This window comes from Hippoglossus stenolepis, chromosome 22, assembly GCF_022539355.2.
Source record: "Hippoglossus stenolepis isolate QCI-W04-F060 chromosome 22, HSTE1.2, whole genome shotgun sequence".
Classification (NCBI taxonomy): Eukaryota; Metazoa; Chordata; class Actinopteri; order Pleuronectiformes; family Pleuronectidae; genus Hippoglossus; species Hippoglossus stenolepis.
Genome location: NC_061504.1, coordinates 17,170,012 through 17,190,102, shown reverse-complemented (window position 1 = coordinate 17,190,102; position 20,091 = coordinate 17,170,012). Strand labels below are relative to the sequence as shown.

The following is a 20,091-nucleotide window of genomic DNA, read 5'->3' as shown; positions in this document are numbered from 1 at the left end:
TTAAAACAGATTACACATGTTGATATGAGAATTTATAATAAACAACAGTAATTAGTAACTCAAATGATCCCTTCAGCTCTTAGTGCTGCTTGGTTTCTTGGAAATAATGACACCACATTGTGCAACGGGGGGTCAACAGGGGCCAAACAATAGGGTTCTACCTGCGGGGCCCCTTTATGATTGGAATGCTCAGCAGTATTTACATGAGCGAGGGAAGGAAGTGAGGAAATACTTACGTTTGCTGCCTTGTAATTAGACGCGGACAAACAGGCGCACCCTCTCCAAACACGCACACGCACACGCCACAAACACACGAGTCCTGAAAGTCAAACAGGAGTCATCTCCATATATATTTATTGTGATCACTTGTGTCAGTCATGAGCCGAAAACACGAAGCCGTGAGCTGCTGTTGTTGTTGTTGTTGTTGTTTTCTCGCAGGAAAAAGGAACAACGGTTTTGAATGTAGACACAGAAGAACTAAACCAGAGCCACCGCCGGACGCGTCCCCACGAGTCACAGAGCTGGTGCAGAACAGGCTCATGCAGCAGAACACACAGGGGGTTTCTCCATCTATGGGCTCAACAGGTAAAACTCATCTAAAAGAATAAAGTCACTGTCGTCACTATGGAAGACGCCCAGGCACACGGTTACCCCCCCCCCAGAAAAAAAAGCTTTTACCACGTTACACAAATCAAACAAACTCTTAGATGCTCCTGAATCTGGAGGAGAAGAAAAAAACATCTAGCGAGACAGGAGGTGGAGAAAATGGCGACTATGTACACTCAGGTGTCCAATCAGTGAGCAGGTCGCTGGACGCCGTCACGTCTCCAGAGCGTCCAGGTGTCTGGATGATGCTGAGATCGGAACGCGTCCGATGGGCGTGAGACTCTTGTTCTTGTGGCGAACGTTGACTCAGAGCTGCCGGTACTGAACTTCCCTCGTGAGAAGAGCAACGCCGCTCTCAAGTTGATTTTTCCCAAGCAAAAAAATTTGAAATTGGCTTTTTCTCTGCAACAAACGATTAGTTGATTAATTGATTAAATAAACTGCAGATTAATTGTTGGTTAAAAAATTAATCTGGCGCAATCTCTTGTTTCTCTCGTGTTCCCGTCTCCCAAGAAATTACAAATCCATGAAATCAGGTGTTCAAGATGTTCCAGTTGTTTAGTGCTGGTGAAAACTTAAACCTGCAACCGTTCAATGATTAATCAATTAGTCTATTGACAGAAAATGAATTTATGTTCCAGGACATAATTGTGAAATTGTGGAAGTTCAGAAACATAATTTTCTACTGTTTTGATGGATGATTATTTGCAGGTTAAACTTCTCAAATAAGACGTTTTGCAGCTTTTCTCCATTTTCTTTTGCAGTTGACTTGATTTTTTTTGAGGTTTTAATCTGTTGATTGCTTCAAAAATTATTATTAACAAAATAATCCACAGATGAATCAATCATTGAACTTTTCCAGCTTGGGTATCGCACGACTCTGAATCAACACACGCCTCTAGAACATGAAATCCATCCATTTGTCTTTGTGCAACACATCAACGTCTTCCTCTGCGTCACTGTGCAAACTGTCTGTGAACACGCCACCAGCGTTCGAACCTCGCCGCCCCCGTCCCCCGTCCCCCGTCCCTCGTCCCCGTCGCAGAGCTGCCTTCGACAGTTTGTCAAAAAAAATTAGACCAAACAGACGTGTTCCCGGGTTCCAAAAAACAAATAAGGAAGGAAAAAAAAAAAGAGGATCAGTATCCTTTTCTTGTATCGTGTAAATTTCGCAGGTTTTTAAACTCGTTAACATGAGTCACGTTTTCCTCCAACTGTTGCGACGGCGGGTGTTGATCCTTTTGTCCCGCTTCCCCGTCCCGTCTCGCCATCGGCCGCACGGTCAGGTGCTCAGTCGTCGTCGTAGTTGGTCCGGACAGTGGAGGGATTTTTTTTTGTCATCTCAGGCAACAGACAAAAAAAGGAAAAGAGAGACGTCTTTCTGACCCGTGACCTCTGACCCCAGGCTCCTGGTTGCGTCTCTCCTCCTCGGGCTGCGGGTGTGTGTGTTCGGGGTCAGCGGTTTGGTCTGTCCCGGCATCATCAGTGGGCGTCTGGAGGACTCGTTCCTCATCTTCGACCGGTTTCCCCTCCGATCTTCTCTTTCTCTCTCGCACGCTTATTCACTTGCTCTCTTGCTCGCTCAGCCTGGGCCCAGACTCCTATCAGCGTCTCCTAGAGGACAGAGCAGGACATGACTGTAGTGGAGCTGAACCAGAGGAACACGTTTCCATGACGTCTGTGTTCAGATTTGTTTGCGTAAATACATTCGTTTGTAACCGAAGACAAATAAACCTGAATACGACACAAGGTGATGTCAACGTTTATGTGTAAACTTTATTTTCAGATGTTTTCAGGTCATCAAAGAAATAAAAAGTGAAAATCTGAATCAGTTAAAAGTGCAAACTCTGTTTTTTTATTGTTTTGTTGATTTGTGCTGAAGCTTCCTCTCTGGTGATAACGTCTCCTGCTGCTCTAACTACGTTACACGTCGGCCTCTCTCTCACTCGTCTTTCCTGTCTCCTCTCACTTGCCTTTCTCGCTGCTCTTTCCTTTCTTTTCACACCAAACTCATCTCTGTTCAAAGAAAGTGCCAACGAGGGGGAGTCAGTACATGATCAACTCCAGGAGCCCTGATCCAAGACATTCAGCACTTCAGATTTCAAGTGTGAGCGACGATGGCTGTAGTGGATCACGGCTCACCTTCCTCCCGTCTTGAAGATGAGGTCGGCGTTGGGAGCGCCTTTCGGGTGCTGGTACCGAGGCCGGCGCTCCCGGTTGGTGTTGGCCTGAGCCGGACGCTGAGCCAGGGACTGCATCATCTCTGTTAGAACACACACACACATAGTTTAATACATACATATATATATATATAAAAAGAAACATTCCACTCTGTGACTCGGCCGCGTGTCGTACCCTGGTAGTCCTCCTGCTCCTGTCTCTCGTTGATGTCCAGGGTGAGTTTCTTCATCCTCATGCGCTCCTCCTGTTCGGCCTGCTGCTGGTTGAAGTGGTTCGCCGCCAGGTGTGATGACAGCGGCACGTTCAGGATCTTATACTGTCGACAAGAAACACACACACACACACGAGATGAAGAAACCAGTTACAACAAAAACACACAACGGGTTTGGGTTATGAATAGATGACAACCAGAAATATAATATAACATCACTGCCATCGTCTGTGTGGAAGAATAAAATTCATTGGTGTACTGATTCATTTCTGGGTGTAATGTACACAGACACACACACAGACACACACAGGATTTTATTCTGGTGAGGCGGTGTGTGTTTACATAAAGGGAAAGGTCATTTCCCATCCACGCGCCTCACTAACACACCTACAAAGATATTCTGTGTTCTCTCCAAAATTCATATGAATGTATGATTTCTTTTTTGGCGTGTGTGTGTGTGGTTGTGTGTGTGTGTGTGTGTGTGTGTGTGTGTGTGTGTGTGTGTGTGTGTGTGTGTGTGTGTGTCTGGCATCTGTCCTTAAAACAGAGCGAGGCCGTGTGGACAGAGCGCTCCATTAAACCTCAAAACGCTGGACACACCCTACAGTACAAGAACCAGTCTCTGCCTCAAACCACACTCAAATTACACAAATTACACAAATAACACAAATAACACACACGCGTTTGACCGTCTATGTCTTCGAGGACACTGTTGACATCACCCATTCCCCTTATTCAACCTAAACCATCAGCAAATATGTAGTACTAAATATGAGAGACTATCGCAGGTTTAAAACTCAGACGGTCAAACAGGCCTCTGAAATAGTGAGGCCTCACACGCACACACGCCAGAGTCAATATTATTCCTGGGCTCAGTTAGACTGAGCTCTGTGTGTGTGTGTGTGTGTGTCGAATTTCAGGGACAGTAAAAGTGTGTGTTTGCTCTCAGCTGCTCGTCTACACACTGTACAGCTCTACAGTTCTGATCCTGGACGTCACTAAGCCAACCACACGTGGGGTCAAACTAAAGGTGATCAAGCTTTTATTGATGCTGACTCCACCTCTCAAAACAACCAGGAGGAGAATATGGAGACTAAGTTAGAGAAGAGAAGATCGAACGCTGCTGCTCTGGACGACAGGAAAACAAAACTGAACATCCCCCTGTACGTCGCTATAAAGACTTGACATCACTTTCACAGCTGGTTGAATCCAGTACCATTAGCTAAACCATCAATAAAATTGCATTGATTCAACAGGATTTGATATTTCTCCCAGAATAAAACATTATTCATAGTTTAGAGTTATAGCTCCAGCGGCCGCCCTGCGTGACCTTTACCTGCTGCTTGTTGCCCTTGCGTGTCAGCATCACAAACTGCATGGTGTCCGAGATGTCCGCGTCTCCCTCCGCGATGCACGGTGGCCCGGTGTTGCCCTTCTTCAGCTGACTCTTCAGCTGCAGAGGAATGGCCACGTCCAGCTGGTGCACCTTCACCGCCTCGCCGCTCCGCTGCTGCAGTGACAACACACACAAACGTTTTTAACTTTCACCGTGAGAAGAGTCATTCTGGGATGTTTGGATCAAGTGTTTGAAAAACATTTCAATTCCCTCCTTCGAGTCAGAGTCAGGCGAGCAGAACCTGTTTCACTAGTGAGAACTTAACTCACTAACACTGAGTAACGAGAGGTCGTACCTGCAGGTTCTCCAGCATCATCTTATCCAGAGCCTGAATGAAGTCCTCGTCCTCAGCACAGGCCACGTGCTTCAGTCCACCGCCGCGGAGGGTCACCTCCTGCAGAGAAGGAAGAACAACACGACCAAACAAATGTCACACACATGTCTTTAATCTCCAAGGCAGCGTGAAGAAATAAATAACTGTAAATACTGGTCTGGGTCTCAAAATCTCTAACTGTGCAAATTATAGAAAGAAAGATTTATAAGTTCATCGCTGAAGATCTCTTATCAACAGTTTGATCTTACATTGTTCTCCTCATCAGTCTCGTTTTCTTTAGTGGAGTCAGTTAGGTAGTCTGTGTTCTCTTCCTCCTCTTCCTCCCTCTCCTCTTCTTCGTTCTCGGACCCATCCTGTGAGGAAAAAAAAACACAAGAGTCACAGCTTGTTCACAGAGAATAAAACATGTACTTACTATTCTGAGTTTGATATTTTAAACGGTCTTAAAAAACAGCGAGAATAAACAATAAAACAAACACAATAGTTTAGTTTCTTTAGTCTCATCTCCACCCAAACAAGAAGATGGAGGAGGACACAGAGATGATTTACACAGGCAGGTTATCAGGCGGGTGGCAGAGGAACAGGGTGAAGTTTTGAAGCGTTAGATCATCACAACAACAACGACTCACATCCTCCTCCTGCTCGTTAGTTTCGCTCTCGTTGCCCGACTGCTCCTCGGTCTCTGCGCCTCCCTCTTCGTCATCATCGCCGTCATCGTCTTCCTCGTCCAGGCCCTCCCCTTCGCTCATGGCGCTGGAGCGACCGTCCTTCTCCATGTCCAGACCTACATGAAAACACACAATAATGATGTTAATAGTTGACTTACACAAAAGGCGGTTGTGACAAATACCTGCAGAGCTGAGCCCAACCCAGAAGAGCATCTTCAAACAAAAGCTCCAGTTAAAAATAGAACAAATATTCAGGAGGAAATTGTTGATTCATTAGTGTGTCCTTCAGTGTTGACGTGAATCATAAGTGCAAACAATTACACAACCTAATTATGCAGCAGTGGTGACAGATGAAAAATGAAGTCGAGCAGGTGGAGCGAAGTAGAAGATCAGGTTCTGTGTGAGTCAGAGCCTGAAGAATGAACTGATCCTGGTTAAAGTATGAAAAGTTAAACAATGACACCAGTGTTTGACTCAGCGGGGGGGGACGGGGGACGGGGGACTTTCTAGTGTCTGTCTGTGAGAGGGTGGAGCTGCTGTTTACTCTTCTCTCTGCACATTCCATGTCAACACCTTGGAACTGGGAAACAAAGCCAGTGCTGCTGTCACTGCAGAGTGAGATAAACCTGATGCACTACTTCCTGCTTCCTCCTCTGTGACAGACTCAAATATATATAAATACAAACCTCACAAAACATCATATCAAAGAATGTTGGTTTCATGTTTTAAAAAAATTCTCCCATATCATTTTTTAATTTAAGTCACGTCGTCAGTAAGATTATATAACTGACATGAAACAGAGATTATGAAACACTTTCCAGACGCTATGTGATCGAATAGGAATTTAACAACTCGATGACTTGTCATTCATGCTCCGACATTTATGGATGTTTATTCACGATGAACATCAGTGTAAAGCTGCACTGAATCATATCAATGTTTTTTTATCAACTTTGGGAAACAGCTTAGAACATCATGTAAAACAATATTGTTTGTGCCACCAGTAGAAAGTAGAGCTGTGACTCACAACTTGTCATACTGGCATCAGGAACTACACTGACGCCACTGACAGGAACGAGCACTCTCTGAAGTGGACATTGTTCAATTTCATTGACAAATATCAGCCCTAACTCCTGTGTATTGACTGAGCGTGTGTTGAACCTGTCTGACAGATACAGTGGAGCGAGGAGTGATGCAGGACAGACGTCCTCCTACACCCTCAGGAATGCCGCTCAGCCGGGACCACAGCGAGAGCGCAGTTCAACCGGAGGGACGGGCTGCTGCGCACTCACATCCCTCGCACACACATGAAGCAGTGACGTGCCGGAACTACACAACCGACTTCAAAGACGAGCACAGCGAGCGAGTCACTCCTACCTAGTTTTACGAGCACCTCCCTCTCCAGGTCGGCGACCTGCTTGGTGGCCTCCTCCAGCGAGCAGCTGATCCTCATCTTGGGCCTGAGCAGCTCCAGGGTGTCGCTGATCATGTAGTCGATGTCGATGGGGAACGGGTGATCACGCGTCCAGACATCCACGCTCTTCTTCCACCAGATGTATCGCTGCAGAACAACAGGACATCACTTCATTCAGCTTTTATCTGACCAGACAAGTCCCTTGGAAACCATTATCTCTTTGACGATGATAGCATAGATCTACATTACATTAAAATAATTCAATGAATGAATTTATAATTAAAATAATAATCGTGAGCTGTAGCTCTGATAGAATCATATAAGAGTCATAAAGGAGAGATATTTAGATCCTGCATATAATTATTACATTTCTCGTCACAATGGGTTCACAAGTTCCAATCATCATCATTATTATTATTATTATTATTATTATTATTATTATAAAAAGCCTGTAAGAAAACGTCTGTGTCTGGCAAACAAACAAAACAGAACAAAAATAAGCAGCATCTAAATATTATTTTCCTATATTTCACCCACTCACCCTCGACTGAATAAAATGAGTAATAACAACTACTTGCACAAAATAACATTTATGCAACAGCGCCCCCTGCAGGCAAAATTAATACAACTTTACAGGACATGTCCTGGAGCACATATCAGGAGCAGAACAACGACACTGAGAATCCCAAACTACAGACAGGACTTAGAGGTGCATCTTAAGCAGACAAACCTGGAAGTAGATGAGGAAACAGTCCAGCTTCCTCTTGCTGGAGCCTCGGTCGAAGTACTGGCCGCACGTGTCGAGCAGGGTGCAGACCATACGGAAGCGGAACAGGTGCTCCGGAGGGTCCAGGAGGCTGGGGCTGCCGTCCGGATTCACCCCGAAGAAGATGAAGGAGAAGAGGGTGCGGAAAATGACGGCCGACTCCACCATGCGGTAGTTATAGAGCTCGCCCAGGAACTTGGCGCTGCTGATGCGCCGCTGGTTGAACTTGGGCTGGTTGACCTGGGAATGGACAGAGGTGGAAGAGGTATTCAGATCCTATGCTGAAGTAAAAGTAGACACACAAGACTGTACAACTACACAACAAGTTTAGGTCCTGTATTGTACGTCTTCAGTAAAGGAACTAAAGTATTGCTACCACTTGAAAAGTTTTCCACTTGGCCAAAAATGATCACTTGAATTCTCCGGCTTACTTTGAATATTGTTTGTTTCAATAAGACCATAAAAATGTCAGAAAATGTGAGTTATGTCAAGTTGAACTCTGACAGGTCGGACTGGTTTAGAACAGTGAGGTGATAGATTTAATTGGTTAGTGTTGTTCAAATCCACGTGACAGACAGTAGTCTCACGTGTTCTTCAACATGCAGCATAGTTCTTCACACTGACACGAACAACATGACTTCCTCTTCAGTCAACAGTCTGAACTGTCAGTAGAGATAAGCAGCTGGTTTGTCCTCTAGCTGCACCTTACATCCCTGTTCAGTGGATGATACACATCTATTACATCATAGTGTGTTTTATCTCTCCTCACCTCCATGCCCAGACGGATGTCCTCCAGGACTCCGTCCACCACGTGAATCCCCACGTCCTCCTGGTAGGCCACTAGGCCGGCCAGCAGGTTGGCCACACAGTGGATGCTGTTGTACTTGACGTTCCAGATGTTGACCATGCAGCAGATCAGGTAGCGCTTCACATCTGGGTCCTGCCACGGCAGCTTGCGCATCTGCCTCAGCACCTTCTCAGTGGTGACCTTGGACAGGTCCTTGTAGAGGAGCTTGCGGATGTACTCGTGCAGCGGCGGCCTCTTCTTCTTCACCGTCTTCTCCATGGGTGGGGGGTTGCAGTAGTAGTAGGCGTTCTCCACCATCGTCACGTAGCGGGCATCCAGATGCTGAGCCTGCTTTTTGCGCATCATTTGCTCCTGAAACAAGATTTGAGAACAAATCAGCTGTTTACCAAAACAAAATCTTAATACATATATTTTCTTTGTTAATTTTAGTCCAATAGTTCTGAGTTACTTTTTTCTGAATGTATGAAATGTCTCACAGGCGGCTTATTAAGTGCCAGAGGAAAACAGCCACTCTCGAGGTTTAACGAAACTTGTATTGAAACATTTGTCGTCTGTTTTAATGCATCAGACCGACTGTGTGTGACGTGCACTAACCAGCAGGACGCTGGTACGCAGGTGAGAGTCGGGGGATCTGAAGAGGAAGCGGCCGCTGGTCTCCAGCAGAGTGCAGGCCATCTCGATGTGGTGATGGGTGAAATCAGACAGCAGCATCTGTTACGACAGACACAGACACACACACACACACACACACACACACACACACACACACACACACACACACACACACACACACACACACACACACACAAACAGAGACGTCCAGTTAAAACCTCCACACTGATCGGCTCAGAAATAACAGCGTCACATCTAAGATGGCATTTCTTCACCCACCTTGAGACAATGAAGCGTGTCCGTTTTTGTGAACATCTTGAATTTGGCCAGTTCCCCGATGAATCTGACAGTTTTATTTTTGGTCTCAATGTTGATCTGGTCCTTCTTCCGGATCTAAGGGCACAAACATAAAAAGGTCAGGATTCTGTAGACTTTGTAAAGTAATTAAAATTAAACTATATAATAAGGAATCAACACGTGTCACGACATCCCACTGTTGTATTTGATCCGTAGTGTCTGAGTGGCTGATTTATTTATTTAATAAATGCGTTTCAGGCCCAAATCTGTTTCATTTTGTCAAAGTAAAACTCAAGTGCAACTATAGAGAACCTACGTGAAACCTGAAGTCTCCCTTCAACATGGAGCAGAGGTCCTCAGCCACATCGGACATGCAGGGGTGAAGAGTTGCCACCAGCCGAGAGTAGAAAGGGAGCAGATCCAACCTGGAAGAAGAGACAGAGTCAACACTGTAAATTATAATGACAGCACAACCTGCTGGTGTTTTAAAGTAATATTCAAGATTTTCTAGTCTGGATGCATCTGAAAAGTCCTGATTTCTTTTCTGTCACATCTATCAAGTCAAGAGTCACAGTGAGGAAGAAGCTGCATCAGAGCTGAATACAAGGAAAAGTTATTTCACCTCTGCCTGGGGACAGTGAAAAGGGCTCGGACAAGTTTCCTCCGGTTAGACTTGGTGTTCATATTCATGCAGAAGTCCATGGCAGCCTGCAGGAGTCATCGACAATAACATGTCATTACTCATTTATGAGGGGAAATGGTGAATAATTTTCACGATATCAATTCATTTGTCATGACGCAAACCACGAGGTACGTTACCTTATCTATGAGGTCTCTGTTCACACAGTTGGGGAGCTGCTGGATGAAGGCGTCCACAATAAGCTTCAAGTGGGATCCTGTGTTGGCCTCCTCATCCTCTTGCTCTACACATACAAAAGATAAAAGCTTATTAAAATCCACCTTTAATTAAATTTGCCTACATATGGAGGTGATATTCTGAAAGCGTCTCTCTCTCTTACCTTGCTCATCCAGCAGTTTTTTGGTCAGTTCCTCGTTTTCCACCTCGTCTGCTCCCTCCAGTTCAAGAGGTTCGTCCGTGATGTCCAGAGCCTCCAGCTCCAGCTCCAGTTCCTCCGTAGTGGTGGTCGTGTCCTTCCCTTCTTTCCCATCTGAACCAGCCACAAACAGCAGGTCAGGCACAAGTCAGGAAAAACTGAGTGAGTCTCTTTCTGCTTATGTCTGTCGATTCGTTACTTTTACCTTTGGCCTCATCCTTCTCTTTGCCCTGGTTGCTCTTCTCGTTGTCCTTGAAGAGGATGGCAGGGACGAAGGCCTTCAGGTCCACCATGTTCTCATAGAAGTTTCGAGCATCTTCATCTTCCCAGATCCCTCCTTCCAGGTCGTACTCTCCAGGCTTACCAGGGGTGAAGATATCAATGCCAGGACCGTGCTCTGCGAGAGACATTATACATTAAAAAAAGTCAGAATTTGACATCCTACATCCATAAAAAGAGTATTTTAAATGAATCATAGAAAAGACACACACCCTCCTGCACAGTCTTGTCCTGAGGCAGATCTGGCATGTTCTCATCGAGGAGATCAGCCAGGGACTGAGTGTTGGCCAGCAGCTTCTGGTAGGAAGTGGCAAACTCTTCATACTGCTTGTGCCTGTCCTCACTCAGCTCCCCTTTGGAATGTAGGATACGCCTGAAGAGAATGAAGAGTTAAGAGGTCGTATCGTGGTGAGCAAACAAACAAGTGGCTAGGAGACAGAGGACACTCACCTGTTCTGCCTCTCAATGTTCTGCAGCTCGCGGTGGTCCTTCTTCAGGTGTTTGGTGAGTGACGTAAAGTACTCTCGTAGAAGGTTCTGGAAGGTCTGCTGTTTCTCTGTGTTGATTATCTCACTCGGAGGGAAGGACAAGACGAACTTCTCAGAAGCAGCTTTCACCTTGCGGGACACCAGACCAGCGATGTCATCCCCACAGTGCTTACAGAAACTGATGACCACCGACACGTGAGTGTGCGAATCCCGGTCGGTCCCAATGATGCTCTTCAGCTGCTCATAAATGAGCGAGAGACCCTCTTTGTCCGTGAAGAGGCCCACGATGGTGAGCTCGGCAATAAAGCGCAGATCTGTGCGCAGCTTGCTCACATTGGGCGCCTTTTCCTCTTTCCTTGCTTCAAAGTGCTTCTTCCACGCCTGCAACAGTAATGGAGCAAACTCTGAGTAGCGCAGGTGGAAGAGGGAACACAGATGGACAGAGCAGCCGACATCAGAGATCTTCAGCTTGGCCTCCACGACAGAGCTCACAGCCTCGCCGATGTACTTGCTGAGGTTCAGGGAGCCAAAGTCATTGGAGAGTGAATCCCGCTGCTGTTCAGTGAGTGTGCGCAGCTTCTTGACGAAGGCCGTGTTCTTTTTGAGGCTGGAGTCCAGGCGGCTGAAAAAGGCCTCTTCAGGCCGACCCTCTTGGGCGCATTGGTTCTTGCTGCGGAGTACCTTCCGGCAGTGATGACGCTCCCAGGCCTCCTGGTGCAGCTGATGCCCCTCCTCCTTTTCCCTGCAGAAATTCAGTCAAATTGAGAAAGATGAATAACTAAAGCAAGACAAAATTAAATGAGAGATTACATTTGTTGGGTTTGGCTTTCTTGAGGGTCATGTAATATTCACACAGTCTGGATGAATGAAATGTAAAGCTGACATATCACAACAGTAGATTAATCACTTCCATTTAGAGCCTTTTCTGCCCAGACATATATTCTAATGTCAACATGCATTTATAATTTTCATGCGGGAAAAAACTCCTTAAACCAATTCAATTAGGAAATGAAGGAAACCATCAGAAAACTATGGGACAACATAAAAGTCCTCCATCACTTACTTCAGGAGAGCAGCCTCCTCCTCACGTAATCTTCTGGCCTCCTCCTCTTGAAGTTTCCTCTCCTCCTCCTCCTGCTGTCTCTTCTCTTCCTCCTCCTTCTTCTTCTGTTCCTCCTCCGCTTTCTGTTTTTCCTCCTCTTTCTTTCTTCGCTCCTTCTCCTCTTTCTTCTTCTTTTCCTCCTCCAGCCGCTTCCTCTTCTCCTCCTTGCTGCCGTCTTTTTTACCACTCATTTTGGCCTCGTCTTTTGCTTTGTCTCGGGCAGACGCTGGCCGCCTCTCGCCATCTCTGTCCTTCTCTTTGTCCTTGTTAGTGAAGGAGCACACTTCCTTTTCGTCCATGTTTACCGAGCGCTTACGTTCAGCAGGCATACTGAAGAAAGATGACATGAAAATAAAAGAAAGTTAATCTTCTTCCCACATCTCGCCAAATTTTTTCAATCTAAATAAATAAAGTGGCAGGAAATGTCTGCATAAATCTCCTTGTTGAATAAATGAACCAAATTGTTCAGTTTATTTAGTATTTAATGATATTTCCTTTCACTTTTATTCCTTGCCAATAAAACGTACCAATATATTTCCATACACTATTGCAAACGTGAGAGCTGTTACTGGCTGGGGAAATGGACACTGAAGCAGACGTGTGGTTTGACAGCAAAGCAAAAAGGCAAATGACAGAGAAATAACAATCGTCAGTGAGCAATGTGACAGGAAGACCAGACGTCAACATGGAGGTGGTCGAAAACTCTGCGTTAAAATGTGGATTAAAAGCAAACAGAGTTTAAAAACTTTGCGACAATCAGGTGCATCGTGCTTTAAAAGGTAATTGGGATAAAACCACATTGAACAAAACTGCTTTGTGATCCGACACAGATATCGTCAGTTTCAATGTTGTCATTAAAAAGGACAAGATCTGGGGTGTGACTCTTTGAGTTTGTCATGTTTTGCCTGATCGAGGTTTAATGATTCCAGTGTTTCTATAAAACCAGTGATAAACAGTAGGGCAGCAGACGTGTGTGTTAAAATCACCTAAGATGAGGATGTTCTCATAGTTTGATACAAAATGTGATTTATAACTCTGTTGTGCTTGGCCTGTAAATGATTAAACTGAGTCCTGGCTGTTTGGAGTTACCTGTTGAACCAAGATGTTCAAAGGAAGTAAAACTATCGTGAAAAATGGGGGGAACATTTAAAATCTTTTCAGTAAATGACAGCGACCACTCATCACCTGCCTGAGAAGTGTTGTGTGTGTTATGATGGATCAAATAAAGTGATTATTTAACTATGTTCCACTGAATTAGTCAAACACACACACACACACACACACACACACACGCCCACGCAACAGCTTCGTTGCAGACACGGCTCGTTAGCCACCTAGCCGAGTTAGCATGCTAACGTGAGCGCGCTCCTGTGTTGCTGAGCTTTAATCTCACCTTGGAAGAACAACGAGCCGCTTTATTAACACGTAAACACGCGGTTGCGTTAGAAACGCGTGAAACGCACATTCAAAACAACGCTTAGCATCGGCGGTGCTAGCACGCTCAGCTAGGCCACTTGAATGAACGCTCTGACACACGGATGTAAACAAAGGTTTTTAGCAGCGTTAAACAGGAAGTTAGAGCAAATTAAATCATCATGGTGCAACGATGGAATCATATGATCCATGAATCCCTGAATGGAGATCCTCATTTCGTATGAATGTTAGAGTAAAATGAGAAGTTGTACCTGCTAGCTGTAGCAAAACAAACATCGATTAGTAGCCTTAGGTTTTACCGCTCAGGACCTTCTCACTATGCACCCACACGATATGCCTGACAGTAAACACGTGTATTATATTTATGCCACAGCTTGGTGTATTTTTTATTATATTATATTTGTTTGGCCATCATCAAGATATTATCTAAAGCGTGAATAACTGTGTAATTTGGCCGATTCGGGTTGTGTCCGCTCGACAGGCGAAGCTCGCGGCGGCTACTGATGTAAACAAACGTTTTATCAGCATTAAACTAATAGTTAGTGTGAATAAAGTGATTTTAATGTCAAGTTAAAATCGTATAAAACACAAGTAAATACATGGAAGTCGTCGTTGTCGTGTATAAATATAATAAAGACTAAAATATTACCTGTTAGCTGCAGCAAAACAAACGTCAGCTATAAACGTAGGTTTCCGCTAGTTCTCACCAAGGACCCCTCACTGTGGACCCACACAATACGCCTGACTAGAAATACATCAACGTCATTGTATTTTCGACATATTTTGATATAATCTGTATAAATATTGGTTTAATATCATCAACTGTTCATTTTAATCGTAAGTACATTCATATTTTTGTTGATTCAGATTGTGTCAGATCGACAGGCAACGCCCGGGGCGGCTTCTGACGTAACAGTGGTTTATAAATAATAATACAAACATAAATACAATAATATTAATACTCTAATATTATAGTAATAAGTTCTGACTATTAAAACTGGCTCCACTATGATCAACTACAGCTGTAAAATTCAGCTTTGAAATTAAAGCACGAGTTTTAATAATCAAAGTAACTATAATACTTTTGACTTTGAAGTTCCTTTGATAATAATGTGTGATACTTAAACTGCAGTATATTTACTTGTGATATAGTATTTTTAAATGTAGCCTATTTACTTGTAAGAGAGTATTTTTACTATAAAAACTATAAACCTACATAAAACTATTGACTTTATATATTGGTATTAGTTGTACGTGTATGAGCATTTTAAATCAGAGGATTGTTGTTGTTGGGGAATGTAACTTTAATTAAAAAACGAGGCAGCTGCACTGATTTAATTTGTTAAAGCTGTATATTCAAACCAAAGTGAACCTGTGTCGTTGAACTGAAAACAGTTTGACCTTCAGTAGAAACAACAGAGTCTTTGTGAGTTTCACAGCAGCTCTCACATTTTCCATCTGAGACGACAGACACGCTCTGTTTCTACACTCATACATTCATCTGAAAGGTTCGCAGCCCAGCCGCTCTCCTGAGATCGTGTGTGTGTGTGTGTGTGTTAAAGTGAACCAGTGTTGCTGTATTGACACAGTGTGACACAGGAGCTGTATTGACACAGTGTGGGTGGTGGCAGTTCAGAGCTCAGAGCCACAGAGAAGCTGCTGTTCACAGGAAAATCTTTCACATTAAGGTGCATGAATATAATGAATCCATCTGATTTACTGATGTGTTTCTGCTGCAGTTCATCTCAAAGTTAAGATCCTGTTGTCGATCTCTGCCACTCGACTCCGAAGTATCTGCTGTATTACCTCCATGGTCACTAGTTACTTTACAGACTTGTAAATGATAAATGATCAAATACATCGCTTGAGATTAAACGAGTGGTTTGTTGTTTTAGTTATTGGTTAATCTTTTGATTATTTACATGATTAATTGATAGTTGACCAGAAATGATTAAACATCTCTGATGAAGTCCACAACCCAAACATATTAAATGTATTAAACATATTAAATAAGACTAGAGAAACCACTTAATTTATCAAATGAAGACCTGAAACCAGATGATGAAAGAAACTTTAGTATTATTAGTATTTTAGTTGTTGTTGTAGCTTTACACCAATTAAACTAACTGTCTGAGGCCCAAAGAGGTAAAACTCTAATAAACAATTGGAAACAGCTGTAAAGTCACTAAATCAGTTTTATTCAGCAGAAAGAACAAGTTCAACACATGGAAGAGAAATAAAAAAACAGTGAATCTGTCATGATTCAGTCAGACGTTTCATGACAAGGCAGCGTTACATCACAGAGACATTGTCCAGTCAATATAAAGACACTTCTTGTAATGATAATCACTGTTGAAGCAGAATAGTTGAGTTTTAATTCAGAAGTAAAATCACTGACTGGAGTCAACACCTTTTAAATATTAAATACACAACAGCCGTCAAACTTGTGATCGGTGATTGGAGGTCGACGTTTGCATCTGAAATGTTTTCAGCAGAGGGAAAAAAGTAGAAATCTGTCTGTCGCAGTAAAGTGTGTGAAGAAGCTCATCACAATAAAATGTAATACTTTAGATTCTATGAAGAAATTATACAAAATACTGAAAAATAACAATAAATTAACTAACACTGAATGAGACTAAGAGCAGAAAACAAAACTAGAAACTCAAATGCGGTTGAGAATTAACACTTAGTTTAAAATAAGACTATTGGATGCGACCGGACGTGGTTCCTGTTCCTGCTGCTCGATGAAGGCTCTGTTTAAAAAGGCTCAGTCGTTTTTTCAACTGTAAAATGTTGCAGTAAAATCAGTCGACTCATGAGAGTGAAGAAGTGAGAGGATGATTCATGTGAGTTCAACCTATCAGGGACAAACAGAAGAAAATGTCTTCTGGACAAATAAAAAAAAAAAGCAGGCGAAATGACAATAGTTATTTGACTCGTATCATTAACATGATTATAATATTGTTTTCATGGCGGTGCCTGTCTCCAGAAGCAGATGAAGGTTTGATGCCTTGCTCGACGAGTCTTTCACAATTCTTTCACTCAGCCCACTTAATGTGTTGTCATACACATTTACTCCCGTCTGGGAACCACCATGAAATTCCTTACTCTCTTGAAAAAATACTCATAATAAAATATTTATATATAAAAAGGCTGTGCACTTGATTGACAGGTAAATCCCCCTATGGTCTTTGAGCCAGGCGGCTTTTCCCCTCCTCCTGTTCGGTCAGCTTGAAGTGAGTGTAAGAGAGGATTCCTGCCAGCGTGCAGAGGATCCCTAAAGCCTGAGGGGGACGGGCAGAGAAAAGAGGTTTTAGAGAAAATTAATGTGAGATTTGAGGTTTGAATCCCAGAGCAGCACCGTGAGACTCACCTGGTTGAGTGACAGCGGGTCGTGGAAGAGCAGGTATCCTCCAATCAGAGTGATGGAGAATTTAAAATGACCAAACATGTTGTAGCTGAGAACTAGATTAAGGAAAACGACAAGCGATCTAGTTTCTGAAACAACAACTGAAACCTCCCCAACAAGACCAAGACTGCGTCCTGCAACTCTCCCACAAACCTCTACAGGAACATAGAAGAGCTCCTAACAAGCCTTAAAGACCTGAATCCCCAACAGCCCTTAAACGAAGAAACCTGGAACTTTACAGACTAGAAATAAAGGATACGTGACAGCTGAGGTATTTCCAATGATCCAGTAGATGGACAGGTTGACCAGGAACGCCACCACACCTGAGAACAGCACGGTCATCTAGAAAGGAAACAGACAACACAGTTACCTCAGCAAAAAGATAATTAAAAAACCAAGGATTTCACAATAAAGGTCAGGAGCCAGTTGCTTCTTTAGTAGACTGAATATTGAGTGTGAGGGAGTTTTGTGAGTCTGTGTGTTTTGTGTTGAGTTTTACCAGAGCAGGCAGAGACCAGGGTCCAAATATTCCTCCGTCTCCAGCCAGCGGCTCGAACAAAGGAACGACACAGAGCAGGAAGCCTGACGACAGAGGAGCCTGACAGGACACAGATCAGAGATCAGAGATGATACCATATCAGGTTTCCTTCCCAATCAAGAAACCTGGACTCTGCCCATCAGCCAATACGACTGTCCCAGGTCAAGGCCTAACAAGGTCCAGCCATAAACCAGTTCCACCAAAAAACCACTGCCAGTATGAACAATGCACAAGGCAGTGTACAGGCAGTTACTGTTATAGTCACAGCTTTAGTATTCTAATAAATTGTTGTCCAACATCAAATTATAAAGTGGTCCCACTACTGTTTGTGTCTCTGGAGAGGAGTTTTACCTGATAGTACAGAAGCTGCATGGAATTCACCTGGAGCTCGTGTTGTTTAGCTCCGACCCACTGATCACAAGAGAGACAGGGAGAGAGTTTAAACAATCATTCATTGTATTTCTGACAATTTTACAAAAACCACACGTTTCATTTCAGTGTGTATTTACTCACAACTTGGTAAAGCGATGTCACCAGAACCCCCAGCGACGCAAACACTGTCCCCAGCAGGTTGAACCGCACATCGTAGTAAGAGTTCAATATCACCCCCAACGTGATGGGCACCTGGAGACAGACGGGGGATGAACCAGACAGGAAGGAGTTAAAAACACACTGTGGTCACTGCTTCAGCCTCATTTCACATGAATGTCAAGAGGGGGAGGAACTCAAGCTTTCCTTACCAGTGTCAGTTTGATCTTGGTGGAGAAGGTCTTCTTGTAGTAGGTGGTCTGGATGAGGATGATGACGGGCGTGGTCATTGCTTTAGCCAGCTGGTACGTTCCTATCGAGTTGTTCTGCAGGGAGAGGTTGGTGAAGGCCACGAACCCACAGAAGCTCAGAGCCAGCCACACAATCTTACGAACCGGGAGGCTCTTTGGAGAGAAAATGTCCATTTGGTGGCAGATGAAGAGTCCGAGCCACGTGACCACGAAGTGAACCAGGGTCAAGGTCATGTTGGGGAAGCCGTAGTGTACGTAGATCCACTTGTTGATGAAGACGATGCAGATGGAGGACAGCAGGTTGACCAGCAGCCCGGCGATGAGGCGCCTGTTGGCTGAAAACCCAAACAGCGTCTCTGCCATGGTTCCAGATGTTTCTGAGCTGAGCTGCGATTTGACTTCACTGAGGTCGAGGTTCACTCTGGAGAAGAAACAGAGAAGGTGAACGTTAAAAAGTGTGAAAGCTCAGAGTACAGATGATTCTATTCACAGACACATCGGGATCAGCGTGTTCCGAATATGTAAAGTTTCATGTTACAGAATAAACTCAAAAGATAAACATGAATGTTTAGATTCTATGTAAAACAAATTCTTGATTGAAGTTCAATATATTTGGTTGTATTTGTGTTTTCTTTTATTTATAGTTATTTATAATAAAATTCATAGTTAAATTGTAAAATATCAAAACTCAAATTACATTGAAAACGAGGTGGAATAATGAAGCCTAGAATAAAACTGTTATACCCAAGTAAAGAATCCCAAATTAATACTTCTGTAAAATGTAATTGATTACTTTAAAATCACTGTTTTCACAATTAAGTCTGATAAAATCAACACAAATCATTTAACCTGCAATTCACTGTTGAACTAATTATTTAAAGTCATTTAGGAAAAAGCTTTTTGACTTGAGGTGGAAAGAAATCAATGAGTTACTCCAGGTCTGTGCTTCAGTACTGACTCGAGTAACTAATCGATTACTCTCCTCCACTGCTTTCAGCATTAAAACAAATTGACAATAAAATAAATGATGATCTGAATATTGACTTTAAAACCTCAATGATGCAAGTTTAACATTAGTGATTAAATGACATGTGTTGATGTCATGCAACAGATTTAAGATGAAGCTTTTTACATACATGACACTCCCTGCCTTAGTGTGTCTGTGTGTGTCTGTGTGTGTAATTGTGTGTTTGTGCCACGCGTGTAGAAAACTTTACCTGTGGTCTGCATGTTTTCTGTCTCACTCTTCTTCTTCTCTCACTTCAGCCACAGCTTCCGGCCTGTGTCTGCTGCTCTCCCCGGCTGTCGGGCCTCCACACTCGGCCTCCGCGGTGACGGAATCTCCGCTGCTGCCGCCGGAGGATTTTTCCCTTTGGCTGTTTTTCCTTCCACAGGTTCGATTCCTCCTGAATTAAAACCCGCCCCGCGTTTCCTGTTTCCTCCAAGTCCATCAACGTGTGGTGAGAAAGAGCGACCCCTAACGGACTGGAGGAGGAACAGGAAAATCTCAATAAAACAACTCGTGAAAAAATAAATAAATGATGGAGCCCATTGCTGCACGTGAGTATATTAAATAAATATATATTTAGCAAAAGCAAAACATAGACTATCTCAAGGCACTTTATGGTGTTTAAGATATATGAGGGAAAGAAGGCCCTGACCCTGTTACTGTTTATTATATTAGATTATTATCACTGAAGCGGCAACTTGGTGG

At 43.6% G+C, this 20,091-nt stretch overlaps 2 protein-coding genes across 5 annotated transcripts; both read right to left on the bottom strand.

Annotated features, from left to right (window-relative positions):
• Positions 1-337: 337 nt before the first annotated feature.
• Positions 338-14,378, bottom strand: upf2 (UPF2 regulator of nonsense mediated mRNA decay). Of its 4 annotated transcripts, none has more exons than XM_035146896.2 (21): positions 14,301-14,378; positions 12,179-12,547; positions 11,078-11,857; positions 10,840-11,000; positions 10,554-10,745; positions 10,313-10,462; positions 10,113-10,216; positions 9,916-10,001; positions 9,610-9,718; positions 9,276-9,389; positions 8,979-9,095; positions 8,346-8,735; positions 7,541-7,816; positions 6,774-6,957; positions 5,358-5,512; positions 4,977-5,081; positions 4,690-4,788; positions 4,335-4,508; positions 2,962-3,103; positions 2,749-2,869; positions 338-2,220 (listed from the first exon to the last, which is right to left on the bottom strand). In XM_035146896.2, the coding sequence occupies exons 2-21, from the start codon at positions 12,544-12,546 to the stop codon at positions 2,211-2,213; spliced, it is 3,837 nt and encodes a 1,278-aa protein (XP_035002787.1). In that variant the 5' UTR covers position 12,547; positions 14,301-14,378; the 3' UTR covers positions 338-2,210. The 4 variants fall into 4 exon arrangements, with proteins under 4 accessions (XP_035002787.1, XP_035002788.1, XP_047194511.1 ...); XM_035146897.2 differs by lacking the exon at positions 14,301-14,378 and adding an exon at positions 13,903-13,993; XM_047338555.1 differs by lacking the exon at positions 14,301-14,378 and adding an exon at positions 13,903-13,993 and having other exon boundaries at positions 338-2,217.
• A 1,450-nt stretch (positions 14,379-15,828) lies between these two features.
• On the bottom strand, positions 15,829-19,819 carry slc35e3 (solute carrier family 35 member E3). Its single transcript, XM_035146902.2, has 8 exons — positions 19,595-19,819; positions 18,339-18,798; positions 18,112-18,222; positions 17,950-18,009; positions 17,560-17,658; positions 17,320-17,402; positions 17,025-17,109; positions 15,829-16,935 (listed from the first exon to the last, which is right to left on the bottom strand). Exons 2-8 carry the CDS (start codon positions 18,738-18,740, stop codon positions 16,834-16,836), a joined length of 942 nt encoding a protein of 313 aa, XP_035002793.1. The 5' UTR covers positions 18,741-18,798; positions 19,595-19,819; the 3' UTR covers positions 15,829-16,833.
• Between the last annotated feature and the right edge of the window lie 272 nt (positions 19,820-20,091).